Here is a 19204-nt window from a genome sequence, read left to right as displayed (position 1 = left end):
TGATAACCACCAATTTTAAAAAAATCTAGACAGCTGTGACATTTAATAAAAAAGTACTACAGAGCCCCAGGATAGTCACTGATGGGTAGTAGAAGAATTAAGAGAAGATGTACTGCTATCTTTACACACCTACTTTTGATAGTCCTTCGAGGATGGATAAGCTCTCAGAGACTTAGAAAAGAGAGAACGTGCCCATGTGATGTGTGGGGGGAAAAGTCGGCAAATCTACAGAATTACAGCAAATCAGATAATTCTGATGCCTGCTAAATTGCAAAACACAGATAAAAAGGAAATGAATTTGTAAAAAATAAGGTGATATACAAATGGTATGAAGTAATCAAAAACTAATCATGCCAAAGTAACTATTTCTTTGACAGGATAACAATATACTGGATAAAGGAAATAGAGTGGACAGTGTCTCTAAACTTCAGTAAGACATCTGATTTGATCTTGCACAACTGTCTCACAGGAAACTAGAGAATGAAGAAGGTTGACTAGGCTATTGCACCAGAGAGAAGAATCTGGGGATTAGAGTAGGATGATGAATTAAATAGGAGTCAACAATATAATGATGTCACCAAAAAGACAGATGCTATATTGGGTCATATTAGTAGACATATCCTATTAAAAACCAAAGAAGGTAATTGTTCTTCTGGGCACTTGGGCCTTGACTGGAGTACTCCAACAGCTAGAACCCTGTTGGCAAACTGCACACTAAAAATGTACACTTCACACTAGCAATGTAAGCCAACTGTTCACATTTGGACACAATATTTTTAAAGATAAATTACAAAGCAGTAAACAGTTACATACTAAATTTATAAAAGGTTTGGAAAATAAGACCAATGAGGAAAGGGTAAAATAATTTGACTTTCATTCTAGAGATAAGAGAAACAAATGGCCCTTGAATTATTTAAAAATATGAAAAAGATCTACGATAAAGACACAGGGATAATTTATTTTCATTAGTCATTGAGGATCAGATCAAAGGTTCATCTAGGCCAGTATCCTGTCTTCTGACAGTGGCCAATGCCAGGTGCCCCAGAAGGAATGAACAGAACAGGTAATCATCAAGTGATCCATCCCGTCGCCCATTCCCAACTTCTGGCAAACAAAGGCTATGGCACCATCCCTGTCCATCTTGGCTGATAGCTATTGATGGACCTATCCTCCATCAACTTATCTAGTTCTTTTTTATGGGACACTTTGGAATTAAACATTAGCAGAAAATACCCTATAATAACTATCAGACAGCAAAAAATGCTGCATCATTCCAAAGGATGCTTTTAAAGTGAATTTACTACTTGTGAGAGGTCCCAGTCCAATAGCCATGCAAAGTGATATCTGTTTCTCTACAGAACAGGACCAGCACTGAACTCCTGAGAATGCAGAGTTGTGGAGGTTATACGAAGGAATGTTTCCCATCCATCCCCACTGAGCAGCTGTCATGGCAAGCTAACTTCTCTTCTGTATGGTTTGACCTAACACAAAGTCAGAATTTAGGACTTTCAAGGGTATGTATGGCGGTTCAGCACAAAAGTCCAGTATCATACTGTTCTGGATAGGACCTGAAAACAAACACACAAGCTCATGGATTCCTAGACTCAATTTTTCACATTTCCTTGTACATTGTATTTATCAAGCTTATACTTAGTCTGTTTTCATTATTACCACTCCAATTAATAGCAGCTGAAATAAATGATAACACTAATTATATAGTCAGCTGGGATAAAATCATGGCCCAATGAACTCTATTTGAGTTTTGCCACTGGCTTCAACAGGGCCAAAATTTCACCTATCACCTAAAAGAAAAAAGAAGAGGGGGAACTGTTTAGAAAGAGATGTAGTGAGGATCTTCCTTAATTATTTTCCCCACCACATGCTCAACTTACAGAAAAAGGTTGTATCATCATTATTCAAAGAGAAAACACACCACTAATAGCCTTTCAAAGTTATGTTATATGGGGAGGCATTCAGGAGCAGAGGTTGGTGGATTTATCCTTTGAACAAGATCCACAAAAGAATGAGTATACAAATAATCTTTCTTTATACAGAAGCAATTTAACAGGAAGGTAATAGTTAAACACCCTGCTTCTTAATAGAACTAGCCGATAAATCAATGTCCAAATTTATATCACTACTCTACTTAAACATAGCTACAAGAATCATTTAAACCTTACAGCATAAAAGTCAGCTGATAATTTTTTTCTGACTAGCACCTAATAAAATTCATTCTTGCAGAATTGTGGAAAAGTTAAGTACAGTCCACCCTTCTCATAAAGTTTCCTGTTACAAGGTTGCATGGTTTACACATATGTTGTATTTTATTATTTAAAAAATTCCTCCTTATAGCACCCTCTTTGTTGTAACACTCAAATATACTTTGCCTCGAGGCCAGCACTATAATAAAAGTAAAATGAATTCAGACAATTTGCTGAGAAAAGCTAGGTGGAGGAAGGGAGGAGTGGGTTTTAAATCTTTTTGCCTTCTTTTTTTGCTTGTAATTTTTTCGTGCTATAATTTTTATTTTCTTTCTTTAAAACACTTTTTATTTCCTTTTATTTATACAGTACCTGTGGAATAACTTCCAACAAATCTGTGCAGTTCTGAAAGCCATTTTATGATCTGGGAATCCTAATTTCAAAATCAGAACACGCTTGATCACTGAACTCTACAGACTTTATCAGCTTATTTCAAGAAGCTATATGAAGTACTAATGTGGACACGAGAACGAACGGATATAAACTGGCCATGGGGAAGTTTAGGCTTGAAATTAGACGAAGGTTTCTGACCGTCAGAGGGGTGAAATATTGGAACAGCCTTCCGAGGGAAACGGTGGGGGTGAAGGACCTGTCTGGTTTTAAGATTAAGCTAGATAAGTTTATGGAGGGAATGGTTTAATGGGGTAACATGATTTTAGTCAAATGAACAGTGTGCCATCGCTGGTAAATAGTATCAATGGCCAATGAGGGTCTGGCTGGAGAATCTTGCCTACATGCTCGGGGTTCTACTGATCGCCATATTTGGGGTCGGGAAGGAATTTTCCTCCAGGGTAGATTGGCAGAGGCCCTGGAGGTTTTTCGCCTTCCTCCGCAGCATGGGGCAGGGGTCACTAGCTGAAGGATTCTCTACTACTTGAAGTCTCTAAACCACAGGATTTGGGGACTTCAACAGCAGAGTCAAGGGAAAGGGTTGGGACGGCTTTGTGGCCTGCATCATGCAGGAGGTCAGACTAGATGATCATAATGGTCCCTTCTGACCTTAAAGTCTATGAGTCTAAGTGAGCTGAATTCACTGATCATTTTAAAGCCATTTAGTACAAACATATTTTGTGCAATTAAATAAAAATGGAGTATAAACATTTTTCCGTAAAAATAAAGACACTATGCATAGAATTAATATACATCACTATAAAACAACTTCAAATATACTGTACGTACACATAGAAAAAATGAGCTCTGTCTAGTTAAGTATCTTGTGTGTCAACAATTCCCACTACTGGGACGTGAGCTATCAAAAAAGCAACAAAGAGTCCTGTGGCACCTTATAGACTTTGTTGCTTTTTACAGATCCAGACTAACACGGCTACCCCTCTAATACATGAGCTGTTAATGCATTATCTATTTAGTCCTTAGACGGAAGACAGCTTTAAAACTTTAATAATTTTTTTTTTTTTTAATTCAAGAAGCATTCAGGATGTTCATACATGCAGCTCAATGTATCATTTTTTCCCTCGCAACAATCATAAAACCCATCTGATACTTGGGAAAGGTTGCTTCCTATTATGGCATGTGGCCATTGCCACATTTCATAGGCACTTTAGATAGAGGCCTAGGAGTCAGGCAATTAGGAAACAGTTTGGGAAGCACAGGATCTCAGTATCCAGTTCTTCATTATTATATTCTCACTACATTTTTAGTTTATACATATGTTGGCTGTTTTCCTGATTACTACTTGCTCTGGCACATATCTGATTGCATGGATTTTAGGAATTTTTATTTATATCACAATATATAAGCCTATAGAAACTTCGAGCAATCACTTCATTATTTAAAAATGCTTCTGCACTCTTTCATACATCTTCGTCAGAAATCTGTTCATCTTACTTAGAAACATCAATATCTCAAACTCATTTTCTATTATTAAAAATATTTATAAAATACTTTGGCATTATGTAGGACTTTACTGACAGTTAACACATCCCTTGCCCAGAGACTTTACAGTCTAATGGCCAGATTGTGGCCTGTCCTGAACAAGCCAGTATAAGGGGCATAAGATGTCCCCTTACTTCTTTGTCCCTGAGCATCCTACTACCACTTCCTATATGCAAGGGGAAGCAGGGTCCACAGAACTGGTATATATCCCCCTTAAGATTTGTGGGAAAGGATAAGAGTGGAATGAACCTTAATTCCAACCCCTTCCCACCATGTCAAGGAGCCTATGCTGAGACAAGTATAAAACTGTGGCATTTTACTCTCTTTCTGGAGCAACTGGGAGACTGATTTATAAAGTCACAATCTCACTCCTGGACTGATCCAGGGGAAGCACAACAGCACTCTGTCCCTTACTATGAACTAGATCACAAACTGATAATTTAGCCCTAAGTAAGACAAGACAAATAAGTCAAGACACAGAATAACATTTATTTCCATCTTAGGTATTGCCCTCAGAAAACACTTAACCTGGTATTTAAGCATCAGATTAGAAGGAAGCTGTGGAGATTACTGATAAAGAGGCACAAGGGATTGTGTGAAAAGCTTAGAGTTGAAGAAGAATTTGAACAGAGTGAGGGAGAAGAGAGTGTGACGGATAAGGACAGGATGACTGTTCCTAACATGGGAGCAAAATCATAACGGCAAGAAATAGAAAGCTAATAAAAAAGCAGGGTGGGGGACAAGAGTGGAGGAATAAGGGAAAAGGAGTGGCAAGAAATAGGGCTGAAGAGTGGATGAGGATGAGAGCGATTCTGAAGTTATGCAGGACAAGAAAGAGAAATCTGCACAAATTTCACACTAAATCTTACATCTGTGTGCCAGAGTTTTTGTGAAGTACATTTTACTACTTTTTAAAAATCACTTTGGAGGGAGGTGGGGGAACGCATTATAATTGCAGTGATAGTCTCCTCTACTGTATTAAACAAAACAAAACCCATTAAAGCAGCTATAGAGGCATATAATACTGACAGCATGTTAAGAAGTGAACAGTTCACTCTACCACCACCTGAACTTTTCAAGATGATTTCAAGATTCTGGTGTCCTTCTAAAGCCCTTAATGGATAAGGGTCTAGCTAACAAACAGTAACAGTAAAGTTGAAGGGCCTCAGAATGAAATTTGTGGGAGCATTACATTAGATGTGGAGAGCTTTTGCTTGTGAACTGCATGCATGGCCCATATCTATCCAGTTTTAAAACTGTGCATGACGCTCTGCTTTATACAGGCCTTCTCTAAACTAGAAAATAATCCTCCTAAAAAAAAACACTCAACCAGCCACCAAGGCTTATTCAGTAAAAATAAAGGGCTGCTTTGAAAATAAACACCAATACATATTCCATGTCGTTTAAGAGCCACACAAAATTATTAGGGTTTTTAAAACTGTCAGTAAAATTCAGTAAACTTTCAGTAATATTACAGGTTAAATTGAAAAATATAAAATTAAAATCCTTGATTGAAAGGCATCTTTTCCTGTGTGCTTTCCCCCCCCATCACTTTAATTAAAACCAGAGTACACAAACTCTTTATACATAGGTACTCCATTAATGACTCCCTGGTCCAGCTCCCCATATACTCAGTTTACAAACTACAGCTGGTTTGCCAGTTGCAAGTGCTGGTCTGAGAAATCACCTACTGTTTGTTAAAATGGGGTTCTCAGCTACTCATAAGTGAGGTCTGCTGCAGAAGGACAGTTAATAGGCCTGGAGAGGAAAATTAATCGTTCCAGAGCTTTATTAGAGGGAATAATCGGAATCAATGGGCATTTTTAAGGGGGAAGAGGACTGCAGGACAAAGATGAGAAGACAAGGCCTGCGGGACAGTAAGAGGATGCTGTCCCTCCCATCTTTGTCCCCAGATATGCAACCCCTGCAGTAGCCAGTGCATTGGAAGATAAATATCTCTAGTACATTGTACCTAGGCTTAAGAGAACACTACTCTGGATGTAGGACTTCTCTGCTCATTCCACATGGGTATGTGGACCCTCATTTGTACTTTAACCACTATATAAGAGTGAGGTGGTATTATTTAACCATATATGTTTAATTGGTTAAAGTAGAAATGATTTAATTCTGTAGTGTAGAACTATCCTGTTTCTCTTATACAAAGTAATAGTGAGGGAAAAGGGTATGAGAAATAAGAGTAACAGTGGGAAAGAATGCAAATGTGCGAAAGTGGGAGAGAGTGAATGAACGGAGAGCAGGTGACAATGATTGGCGAGTATGGAATGAATAAAGAGGGAGTGAGACAGAGAGGAAGGAAGGAAGTGAATGCAGAGGGACACAGTGTTTGGGAGAGTACACTCAGATCCAAAACTTGGGCATGGATGGTCATTTGTTCCACCCACAGGAAAAATACTAGAGGAAACACTGCTCCACCAGCCCTCTGGCAGGAGCCATGGAGACGCACTCATGTCCTAGTTTCCAAAAGGTCTGCAATGATCCAGCAATGGATATGTGCACTCTTTCTTCTCTCTCCTATTCCCAGGGGTTATTCAGGGGCCTAGCATGCACAATCTACTTGTGTATGGCTATGCAGAGGTGGTGCAGCTGTCCAAAATAGAGGTAATCAATCATTATGAGGGTGTAAATATATTTGGGCAAAATATATACTTATAGTGTTCCTGCAAAACTTGAAGTCCTCATATGCATCGTGCCCTGAACAAAGAACAAGTCTCCCTTGGTGCCAACACCCTCTGATTCATCTTTTCCATTAAGAAGCAAGTTCATTCTTCCTACAGCTAAATTTCATATGTTAGGATATGTTTACTGCCTATTCCCCAGCCATATTGAAATTGGTACATAAAGATTATATATTACTGCTGTATCACACTTTGATAAATTAAAACAGTATCAAGGTAAACATTCAGAGGTTAGAAATGTATTTCTGTGCACCTATAAGCCATAAAATTCACTTGCTTCATTCCACCCAAATCTAACAAAAGCCACAAAATTTAACATCGAGCATCATTACTACTATCTGGCACGTTGAAAGGTTCAGTTAAGTACTTTCCATCATTTAAACGGAGTATCTCCTATACTTCCAAGTGTGGTGTACAGACTATGCCCACATGGCAGCTGGGAGGTGTAATTCCCAACACAGGTACACAGGCATATGCTAGATATGCTCAAGTTAGCCCTTAAAAATAGCAATGTGGCCATGAAGGCTCAAGCGAGTCCAGTGCCCATGCCACTGCAGCCACGGCTATTTTTTAGGTGGTAGCTCAAGCAGAGCTAACATGTGTGTATGTCTAACCACAATGGGAATTACATTTCCCAGTTGTTGTGTAGAAAGACCCACAATGGCTTTAAATTAGCAAAAGGAATTACGGTACTAATATTCAGGGCCACTTCCCCAAGTGGTATATTGGATTCAAGTTATGCAGCACTGCAGTAGAATCGGTACAATATCTATTTATTTTCATATTATATTTAATTTCAATTTAATCTCCCTAACATTTTCAATATTCTGCAAAATTTTCCTTAAATACATAGCCACACTGTTAATGGTGTCAGCTCTGACAGGGCATTTGGGTGCCAAAAGCCTCAAGGAGGTGTGGCAAGTCATTTTGATTTTTGGTGAACAGGAGCCTGTTGAAGCTCTTTGGCTTTCTTGGGAAGGGATGTATTTCATCCTTCACTTCACCTTTGTGGGCAGAGGTGAGGTAACGTAACAATTTTGGAGGAGATGGAGGACTTCTTCATTCTTCACCCAAGCGAGACTTGATGACAACCTGCAATATCACATACACACACTAATTTCTAGCACTACAAACCGTAACAGCGTATTTCAGTTTAATGATTCTGCTAAAATGATTGGAAGCAAAATAATTAACAATATTGACATTTAAATTATCCTTATTAGAATTCAGACTGAACACCACACTAACACTCATAGGAGACACTTTCAGAGATATTATTTAAAGCTGCTGGTAGAGGTAGGCAGACATCACTGCATCAGTTGATACTGAAGATTATACTTGAAACCAAAAAGGCGAGAAGGAGGTAGAGTGTGTGTGTAAAATGAAAGCTTAGTTTCTGCAGCAGAAGTCTAGCCAAATCTGCAACAGTTTCTCTCCCCCCCACCCCCCCATCAGTGTTTTTCAGTAAGTGAAAGTCAAATTCACCTCCTCTGCTTTTCTACAAAAACCCCATAAACCATGAAAAACATTTGGTTTTAGTCAATAAAATACTTTCTGCGGAGCAGGTTTTCACCAAAAGTATTTTTGTATTTTCCACACCTCGTTAAGTCTTACAGTAAATGCACCTGTAGAACCATCGGAAGCAGTGTTATAAGTGTAGCAAAACCAATGACTGTAACCAGAGGACCATCTAGTGGTGGTTCGGCCACATCTCATGCCCTGCCCATTGTGCTGTAGCTATTTAAGGGAAATATAAATATACACTGCTGTTCCTTAAAAATAAATCATAAATTTGTAGAGGGGCAACTCTGGCAGCTTCTTGAGTGCTCAGAGTTCCTAAAGCTTGATTATTTGGGCGACAGGCCTGGGTATGAGACAAACTACAGTGGTTGCATTAATTGATTCACTGCTCCTAGCAATGAATGAAGACAAAATGTGTCCAAACAGACTGAGATTCGTCAGCAGCTTTTGATACCAATCCTAAAGTTCTGTTAACTCACTAGTGGATCCTGGTAGGAATGGATAAAGTTGCTGTTGAATGACTCCATTCTTATACCCAGAGGACAGTCATAGGCAATATTTCCTCTATCCCAAGAGTTCTCTCCTACAGCATAACACAAGAGTCCCCGCCCCGTTATCCCACCAATTCCACGTATATATCAGGCTGACAGTATCAGTAAAGAGACATTGGCTGTACTGTATTCAATATAACATACTTCTCCAACACATCTCACCGAGCCAGATCAACACAATAAATAATCCAATGTTACAGTGAGTTTGAGGCTTGGACAAAGGCTAGCTGACTGCAACTTAGTCCAGACAAGACAAAGATAAAGTTGGTAGGTTGGGGGAAGGAGCCAGAGAGTTAGTTGGTAAAGCTTTTATTGGTGCTCATGACTGAAAGAGTCAATGCCATTTGTAAAAGTATATAATCTAAGTTTATTATTAGAGATGGAGTTCTCTTGGAAGCCAAGCTAGTGGCAGTCACCTGGAGCACATTTTCCTCCAACCTGGCAAGATGAGTCGTCCTTTACTCTCTGATGTGGACCTTATCCGTATCTTTGTGACTTTGAGACACTTTGCTCTAAAGCGTTCTTTGTGAAACACCACCTTGAGAACGAGCAAAAAGTGAAGTTCACACAAAATGTGGTGGACCACTTATTACAGAGTTTTACATTGGGAGCACATTATGCCAGTGCTCCACCATTTGTATTAGCTACCAATAGGAATACCAGATAATGATTTCAAACCATCTAGGGTTGTTAATTTGATACTGCCTCTTTCTTTGTGTCACTCTACCACAACTGCCATCAGTAGAGGAGCTTGAGTTGGAGTTCCCCACTAAAAGGGAGAAAATGGATGGCAGGGTCCTGCAGAAGGGGTCTTCCACTTTGGAACTTTGATCAAACAAGTTGGGGAGTCAGCTCAGATTTGTCAACTTTCTAGACATGAAAGAAAGTGCCTTTTTTGGGGGAGAGGCCCTCAAGGAGAGGGGATGGTGACTCCCAACAGGAGAGGACTGGGGAGGCTTGGGCTCATTTAATTTATATCTACTCATGAATATTTCTCTATCAGCCCTTAACAATGTATTGTTATTTGTGTTATGTGTTTTTATTTTATGGAATGGATGACTAGACAGTGCATAGTCATCTAGAAAAATGTATGTACAAAACTTCAAGTTAGGAACCACAATTTGTTTAGTTTCAATTCTTTTTATTTTCATCCTATAATTCACAGTACCTTTCATTCAGGGGGAAATATGGGAGCCCTCTAGTGGCTAAACACATGCATATTTACATAAAGTCAGATTTTGATACCCCCTACTCAAAATTAGTAGCATTAACTTCACAAGTAGTCGAATTGACTTCTGCAAATAATGCTTCAGTAAGGCCCCCAAACCTGCAAACACTTACATATGTGCATAAATAAAGCATGTGCAAAAAGTGTTTCCAGGATAACGGGAGCAAAGCATTTAAAATTTGGCTGCAGAAGTTAACTGAAGACTGTAATATACTGAATAACAAGAGGTCTGCTTAACATTTCAAAGGATAACATTACATAGACTTTCTTTTAAAAAAAGATTTAACAGGGCAGATGGAACAGAAGGTGGAAAAGCCAAAAACAAAAAACACACACACAGCAGTCCTGAGAGTAAAGAGGACTACTCTATTTTTATTGTCCAACCTTGGCAAAATGCATAACATGACTTAAATGTATTAAAACAAAAGAAATTTTCAATACCTGAATTATTACAAGGAAATGAAATTTGGGTTTTATTTGTTTTTTAATATAGTTTTAACGTAAGTGTCCTTATGAGCTAATATCCTTATTTCAACAGTTGATTTTTAATCAATCATTCTAGTATAGTCTGTATTTAACTTTCTTATTTTAGGTTCATTGATATGTTAAAAACAAAAGCAAAACAAATGATACTTCCTAACTGTTCTCATCCAAATTATTAATCTAAAGATGGTAGCATCACAAAAACTCCCCAAAAGAAGCTTACTAGTATTTTCAGAAGAGGCCCAGGATTGAATGAGGATCAAAATAACTATTCTTGAGGCCCTACTTAATTTGCAATATTGCACATCCCGCAATATTAGGTTTCCACCACAATTTTATCAGCTGCCTGGGCGGCTGGGTGTCCCGCTGTCAGCCGGAGCCCCAGGCATTAATGACCATAATATTGTTGCAGCAAAATGTCTGGCATAACATAATACCCGAGTGTTTATATTGTTCCAGGAAATTTTTCTTAAACAAATATGTCTTCTCTGGCTTTTCCAAATTACCGCAATTAATAAAGGTCCATTATTACTTTTGAGCTATTTTCCATGTCTTGTCTGCAACACAGCCACAATTATTTGACAATCATTCCGCAATTCAAATAGGGCCTTAACTATTCTTTGATTCCTAGACATTCCCCTCTAAATGTAACATAGCCCCAAAGTGGGAAAGCTTTCATATGCCAAAAGCTCACATTGTTCTTGATCAATGTATAAACTTTAATCCACAGTCTAAAATTCACTTAGAATTAATTTACCTTTCACACCACCAAATGGTCCATAAGTCATGTTGCAGGCTGTTCGCTGAAGATTGTGTTCATACATAAGTTTGATATGATACTGGTTCCCATGTTCCACATTCCCCAAAGTTCCTATGAAAAAACAAGGAACAATATATATGTCTAATTTTTAACTCTTCTGGCTCACGTGAAGAAAAAACAGGAACTATTTAAGAACATTATATGGTGAGGCCTTATCTATTAGTTGTTTTGGGAGGGATGCGAAGGTTGACAATGATATATTTTTAGGAAAGTGGCAAATGTGTTTATTATTTGTACATCAGCAGTACGCAGAGGCCAAAAACAGGAATGGGGTTCCATTATGCTAAGCACTGTATAAACGAAGTAAGAGATAGTGCCTGCCCTGAAGACGACTCTGTGTTTGAGCAAAGGAATCCCACATCTTTCGACGGTACGTGGTTCAACTATGATCAGAAATCAATTTACTCAGCCAAAGAAGGCAAAACAAAATGTTTTGCGTTATGATTCTGCAGTTCTAGGATCCAATAAACAAAGTATGCCTCACAATTTATTTCAGCCAAAACATTTTAATCTCCTTAAAAGAGACTCTAAATTAGGCAGGGGTAAAAGTAACTTTAAAGATTTACTGGTACGCCAGAGTCCTGAGCGGGCGTGGCCAAACCCAGAAGAGGCGTAGCCTCAATGGGAAGAGGCGGGGCCTTTCAAGATTTAAAGGCCCTGGGGCTGTGGCTGGGAGCCCCAGGGCCTTTAAATCACCCTGGAGCTCCCAGCTGCAGAGGCAGTTGGGAGCCCTGGGGCGAATTAAAGGGCCCGGGGCTCCAGCCATCGCAGAGCTCCAGGCCCTTTAAATCACCATGGGTACCCTGCCGCCGCTACCCTGGGGCAGCAGGGCTAGGGATGGGGTAGCGGTGGCAGGGCTCCAGCAGCGATTTAAAGGGCCAGAGGCTCTGGCCGCTGCAGGGAGCCCCGGGCCTTTTAAAGCGCCACTGGAGCTCCGGCAGCGGGGCTCGGGCAGCACTTTAAAGGGACCGGGGCTCCAGGACCTTTAAATCCCCGCCCGAGCCTGGCTGCCGGAGCTCCGGCGGTGATTTAAAGGGCCCAGGGCTCCCCACAGCAGCTGGAGCCCTGGGCCCTTTAAATCACGGCCGGAGAAGCCAGTCCAGTCCAGCACAACGTACTGGCTCTTGCCGATACACCGTACCATACCAGACCAGCTTAGTTTCACCTCTGAAATTAGGCCACATCAGCTCATAACTCAGTTTTTGCAGTATGTTTCTAATGGTTGACAGAAAACTGATAATTATCCAAGTAGTGACTCAGTGTAGGGCTGGACACTACAGATGGCATATACATAGTTTGTTAATTCCCTATATACCATGCTGCATTATTTAAATTGAATCCAACTATTGTTGATTTGAGCTTTTCTGCCTTGAGCTCTGCAGCTCCAAAAGTTTCCTACCACCCCAAATAATACTATTACTTGCCCCAGATCCCAGCCCTACTACATCAAAGAGAGCACAAAGTTTCCAATCGTGAACAAATCTGTACACCACTACTTGTTCAGCTGCAGACTACCTGTCCGTGGATCCATCAGCAAGAACAATAAAAAAACCTAACTTTCTGTAATCGTTTGTGGGATAATAGAGTCTGGTCAAGATTAAGGAGGATCCTTTTGTCCTACAAATTGGGGATTATTTCAAAATCTCTAAAACTGAAGTCATGTTTAGCAACTGTGTAAGAAATGTTAAAAAAATGAGGCACCAAAAGGAGTTTGTTTTCTGTGTCTTAGAGATCCAAGAATTCAGTTTCATATTTGATTATGTACTACAAACAATACAGCTGCATCAGTCCTGTCTACATTCAGACCTTCTACACTCTAAAGGAGGGGAAGAATAAGCAGGTTTACCCTTTCATTTTGCTATTCTGGCCTCCTCACCTTCACTAATACATCTTCCCCAAAGCTACCCTCCAAACCTCTAAGCTACTTGCAAAGATTATTTTCTTATTTTAAAGCAAGTAACAAGCATTTAATATTTAATAAAATTTAGCTCATTTTTTAAAACAATTATATTTACAGGGCATCTATCTGCCAACAGTTTGCTCATTAGAGCTCTGAGCATCAGCTTCTGTATTCAAAGTTGTAACATAAGAAGCTTTTATTGACAAACATACACTACTATTGACACACTTCTATTGACAAACACAAACATTTACTTTTGCTTGTCCATGCTCAAGTTTTAATATTAATCTGCCACATGCTCTCTAAAATAATTCTCTGAATGGTAAAGCTTGTAACAAAGCTCAGAACGTGCCAAATGGTTCAGCAGCAGAGTTACTGCTTCCATAAGGTAGATCTGCAACATCACTTTTCAAGCAAAGGGGAACTTAGAATATTGCAGAGGTAACACTAGTGCTTCTCTTTAAAGAGTGCAGTCTACATAACAACAACTCATTAGTGCCTGGGCATAGAACAATTCAGCACACTCAGAGCAACTGCCTGCTCTCTATTAGCCACAGGGTACATTTTATACACAATTGCTACTATATGACAAAGAAGGACCAAGAGTGTGTAAGAGAAGAAACATCAGTTCAGAATGGAGGGACAGTGCAAGAGTCCTTCAAACACTTTGATTGCAACTTTGCACTGTCAGTACCAGAGAAACTTCTCATTACACATGCCTAGTCAGGCCAGATAGCTAAACTGATCAATAGCAAAAAAAAGAAGGTAGACAGAGAGATAGACAGCTATTCTGGACAGTTTTTTTTACCTGAGACAGCATACACACACAGTTTTCTGCAATGCAGTACAGCCAGATGAAGTAGTTCAGTACCACTGACAATGAGGGGGGGGAAAAAAAAGGAGAAAATTTGCAAGTGAGTTTCCAGTAAACTGCAGCACTGAGGGCCTAATCTAAGACACGCTGAAGTCAATATAAAGCCTGCAGCTGCAGGTGGACTTCCCTGGGCTTTGGATCAAGCCCCAAATTCTCAAGTGTTAAGTACCAGCAAAATGAAATATTGTGCAACTAAATTATTTTTCAGAATTAAAACATCTGAAATTATATTTGACAGCTAATAGTTGTTAAGTTCTCAGTAGAACCCTGAGAGACATTTTGCAGATGTGAGCACATGAAACAAGCAAGCTTTTTCTAATTCAGCCTGATCCTGTTATCTAACAAGCTAGCACTAATACTTCCAGTAAGAAAAATAATGGCAGGCAATTGTGTGATTGTCACTTTAGATGAGCATCATTTGTAGATATGGATACTACTTTACATCCACAATACAAAATTAAAACCCCATTATACAAAGATAGTCACAATATTTTGTATTCTGTGCCCATCCTCTATACACAAATAATCTCATTTACTGCAAAGACAAGAGCTCTTGCACTATAATAATAAATAACAAACAAACAAAAAATAGCAGCAGCAGCAACCTTTGGTTAGTTCCAATACCATAAGACATTGCTGTATCTGTGAAGTACCTTCAAGAGCACCCAATTAAAAAATGAAGGGTGTTGAGAACAGAGATAGGCATTACTCTTAAATTGGCTTATAATAAATAAAATAGCTTGCAAAGCAACATGTCTGATGCATACTTAGTAGACAAGTATGTTTTTAAAGAAGCACAGCAATGTTTACATGCAGCATCAGAACATAAGTAGAAGACATTTGGGGATTTTAATATAACCTAACCTAAGACTTTACCTTAATGAGCATAAACATTTTTTCCATTTATGCTCTATACCATATAAAATCAATAAGCAGATTAAATGCATAATTCAGCATTCATGAATTTCTTTTAACGGCTGTAAGAGTCACACACTGCAGTGCCAAAAAGAATAATATGTTGATTTAAATGAGATAGCTCAGACCTAAACCCCAGACACTTTACAAAATTGATCTAGATGGTCTTTAGGGACGCAAGTTAGCTACTATAACAAATTAGCCTAAAGCCTTCAAATTAGTGTAATCATTATCAGCAACATGGACTGTTTACTTACGAAACAAATTTTCCTACTTCCACCTGGAGTATTGGATCTCGCAGTTGCACTTCCAGGAGCAAATCTTCAGCTTGCATTCCATCTCCAGGTTTGACAGGGTGAGGATTAAAGATTCGAAGATATCCCATATAACTGCCAACAGTTATTTTATCTGTAGAAAAATTTCCAACAAGAGGAAAACTAGAAATAGAGAAATAAATGTGCTACATATGTGCTTCAAAGTGAACCCTTAAAATGATGGGATGTTTACACAGAATTATGCTGACGTTCTGCAGCCTAGACACTTAAATATTTCAACAGTGAGAACGAGGAAGCAATAATTCTCAAACTCCAGTCCAGTCTCTGAAATCCATTCTCTGAGTGTAGCCAGTACTTCCAAATGTTCAGCTCCCATGTCTTAAAGATTTGGCAACACTCTTCTCACCAAGCAAGCAGCAGAATGTTGACTTTTAAAAACCTGGTAACAACAACATTATAGATGCTCTCCAGATGAGAAATTGAAGCCTGATTATTACTTTTTCAGGTCAATGTATCAAAACATAGAATGGACCAAATTCAGACTTGACATAAGTGGGTGAAACTCCCATTGACTTCAAAGTGGATTTGGTTCAGGATTCCTATAGTAATATTTGTTATGAAATAGTATTTAATAAAAGTCAGCAAAGATTCTTAAGAAACACAAATCTGAAGTAAACAAAAATGATTACAGAAAGCCCCCCGTATCTCAGGAGATCAGTTCTGCTCAGAACTCCCAGAGAAGACACTAACATTTATCTCTTCCAGACATCGATCCGTGTCTGAGGTGTATCCAATAAATCCTGTCCATAAGTCACATGGACATACTCATAGTACAAAAGATCTGACTGTTTCAAAGTGGAGGCAGCCAAGGTTTACCAGGCTTTTAGCCATTTGGAACAGTTCCACAGGACCCCATTTCACGCAGGTGGACAAGCAGGCAGCTATCTTCATCTCTGCTGTAGCAAACATTCATGCTGCAATTCATTCGACTCAGAGCGTGACCTCTGCCCCTTGCACCCTAATCTCTGTCTCATCCATTTCTGTCACAATTTATCTGTATATCACACTGACAGATGAAGATGACAGTCATGAAACATTTGCATGTCCCTTAGCTCCCTAAAGCTCTCTCATTTACACGCTCTTTACAAAATATTTTTCTTACATTTGATAAACTTGCCTAAAAGGGGTATTTTTTTCTTTCATCCAGATGTGCAGGCAGTCAGGTTTACCTCTTATTTTATTTACTTTTGATCAAACTCCCCATCAAGTGCTCTGGCCATCCTTAACATATTTATAGACAACAGAACATAGGAAATGCAAAGTAAAACAATTGACCAAAGCAGCAATACTTCTTCCTCCCACCTACCACTATTGAATATCCTGTAATATGACCTATACAGTTTAAGCTCTTCTCCCCCAGCAACAGCACTTTCCCACTAGACAGAAATTCCACCTTCAATTGCCTCAGCTAATACCCTCAGAAAGATAGCAGGAATTTGATGATTTTTTGGGCATGCTACACCACCTATTTCAGACTTGGGGAGCAGCACATTTCAAAGGAAAGGAGAACACTCTGCCAGGAGCCCTCCTGCCCCCCTTGTTTTGGGGGGGGGGGGAGAACAAGGTGGCGGGGAAGGGAAGAAATCAAGCTCAAGGGCTTTTGCTGATTACAGCTGCGGCAGAATGGCACAGAAAGGCAGTTTCAGGTAAGCAGATCCTAAAACACTTAGAGATTTATAGGTCAAAACTAACCCCTTAAAACTCTTGGTAACAGGTCCCAAACGCTACCCTAGCTACTTCAAATGCAAGCTGATCTCAAACATAACTTCTCATGGCTGAGCTAGCACTAGCTTCATTAAACTAGCAGTTACTTTCCTGAATTCCCCACCAAAAGATGCCCAAAACTGTATTTTGCAATTATACTTTATAAGTGTTTTTCCCTTCAAGTGTATGGCAATGTTTTCAACAATTCTTTAATATTGTATACACACTGAGGTAATATTAAAAATATGAAAATAGTGCCACATACTTGTGAAAAAATGCCACTTACATGTTCCATGCTCTAGCAGGGTTTCTTGAAAGCAATGACAGCATATAAAATGAAATGATGCATTCTAGAATATCTAAGTGAACTCTGACAACAAAAAGAAAAGGGGTGGAGGACAAAGTGTAGTAGTATATGCCAAATGCCTCCTACTTCATCTCGTTAATAAGCATTTAGCAAATGTTGCTGGAGTAAATAAAAATTGCAGTCATGTTTCTGTCACAATCTGAAGGCCAACTCAGAATTTGTTTACCTTGTCCACTGCCGCTGTTGTCAACATCAGCTACACATAAACACCCTTGATCAAATTCTTCTTTTTCTCCAAGAGCTGTTGACCACCAATCTCGGGCTTTAAATAAAGACATTCTCCTTCACACTAAAAAGAAACAGACTCTGGGGTAAAATACATACTTTTCATATCAAGTTATACAGATCATGTTAGATTTTCTAGGAAGCATAATATCCTAAATTATTTTTGCTTTGATTCCACACCAGCTCAGTACAAAAACAAATTAAAACAGGAATTCTAAATGTCCCTGTGGAACTCGTTACCAGGGGATGTTATGAAAGCCAAAAAACTAACTGGGTTCAAAAAAGAATTAGAAAAGTTCATGGAGGATAGGTCCATCAATGGCTATTAGCCAAAATGCTTTAGGTGTCCCTAAGCACCTGACTGCCAGATGCTGGGACTGAACCACAGGGGGTTGGATAACTTGATAATTGCCCTGTTCTGTTCATTCCCTTTGAAGCATCTGACATTGGCCACCATCAGAAGACGGGATACTGGGCTAGACAAACCATTGGTCTGACCCAATATGGCCATTCTTATATTCTTATGATATCATACACTTTTCAAAGGTATACAAATGGAGCATATTTTTCAGAAACAATAGTTTGTACAAGATTCAGAAGTTAATAATAATTAACAGCATATAATAGAAACATAAGGAGATGGGGAGTCCACAAAATCTGACAAGCACGATTTTAAAAAAAAAAAAAAAAAGATATATGGGTAGGTATAAAAGTTCTGTTATGTCTATTCTTGGGACTTTAATCACATTGCTTAAAAACACTATGAAATGGATCAAGCCATAAATGACTTTACTATCTTTCCAGAGTTCCTTGTACCTGGCTATATCACAGAACCTATTTCAGGACCTGGACATCACTAACAAAAGACATCTGTGATAAATAAAGTGGGGGGGATAGCTCCCTTTGATGGGCACCCAGCCAGCCAGTTAGCTGTAAAATCCCATAACTGTTCTTTACTTGCTTTACCTGTAAAGGGTTAAAAAGTCCCCCAGGTAAAGAAAAAAAAAGTGGGCACCTGACCAAAAGAGCCAGTGGGAAGGTAGAACTTTTTAAAATGGGGAAAGAAACTTTGCCTTTGTCTGTTGTTCTCTAGGCTGGAGGGACAGAGCAGCCATGCTATAAGCAGATAAGCCGGGTATGATTATAAATCATCAGATCATGCCTAGAACTACTTATCTGAACTCCAAATGTGTAAGGTGATCAGAATGTTTAGCTTGACGCGATGAGGGTTATTTAGGGTTACCATATCTCATAAATAAAAAAAGAGGACCCTCCACGGGCCCTGACCCCGCCCATTTCCCCACCTCTAGCCCCGCCCCAACTCCGCCCCTTCCCCACCCTAACTCCGCCCCCTCCTCCCTTCCACTCCCAGCCAGGGGGAAAGGGCTGCCCCAGTGCTCCCGGCTTCAGAGTTTGCCGGGCAGCCCCCAG

At 39.4% G+C, this 19204-nt stretch overlaps 1 protein-coding gene across 7 annotated transcripts in view; it reads right to left on the bottom strand.

Moving 5' to 3' along the window:
- BBS9 (Bardet-Biedl syndrome 9) overlaps nucleotides 1-19204 on the bottom strand; it is a 264350-nt gene that overhangs the window by 217213 nt on the left and 27933 nt on the right. For 6 of the 7 annotated variants that reach the window (XM_034761160.1, XM_034761159.1, XM_034761161.1 and 3 more), the window contains 4 exons: nucleotides 17715-17837; nucleotides 15400-15550; nucleotides 14162-14226; nucleotides 11391-11504 (listed from right to left, as the gene is read on the bottom strand). In XM_034761160.1, the coding sequence (XP_034617051.1) occupies nucleotides 11391-11504; nucleotides 14162-14226; nucleotides 15400-15550; nucleotides 17715-17826 (442 nt within the window). In that variant the 5' untranslated portion in view covers nucleotides 17827-17837. The remainder of the gene's footprint in view (nucleotides 1-11390; nucleotides 11505-14161; nucleotides 14227-15399; nucleotides 15551-17714; nucleotides 17838-19204) is intronic. The other variant, XM_034761164.1, reaches the window with a different exon arrangement.

This window comes from Trachemys scripta, chromosome 2 (genome assembly GCF_013100865.1).
Source record: "Trachemys scripta elegans isolate TJP31775 chromosome 2, CAS_Tse_1.0, whole genome shotgun sequence".
Classification (NCBI taxonomy): Eukaryota; Metazoa; Chordata; order Testudines; family Emydidae; genus Trachemys; species Trachemys scripta.
The sequence above is the reverse complement of the archived record's forward strand: the minus strand, read 5'-3'. Positions and strand labels throughout refer to the sequence as shown.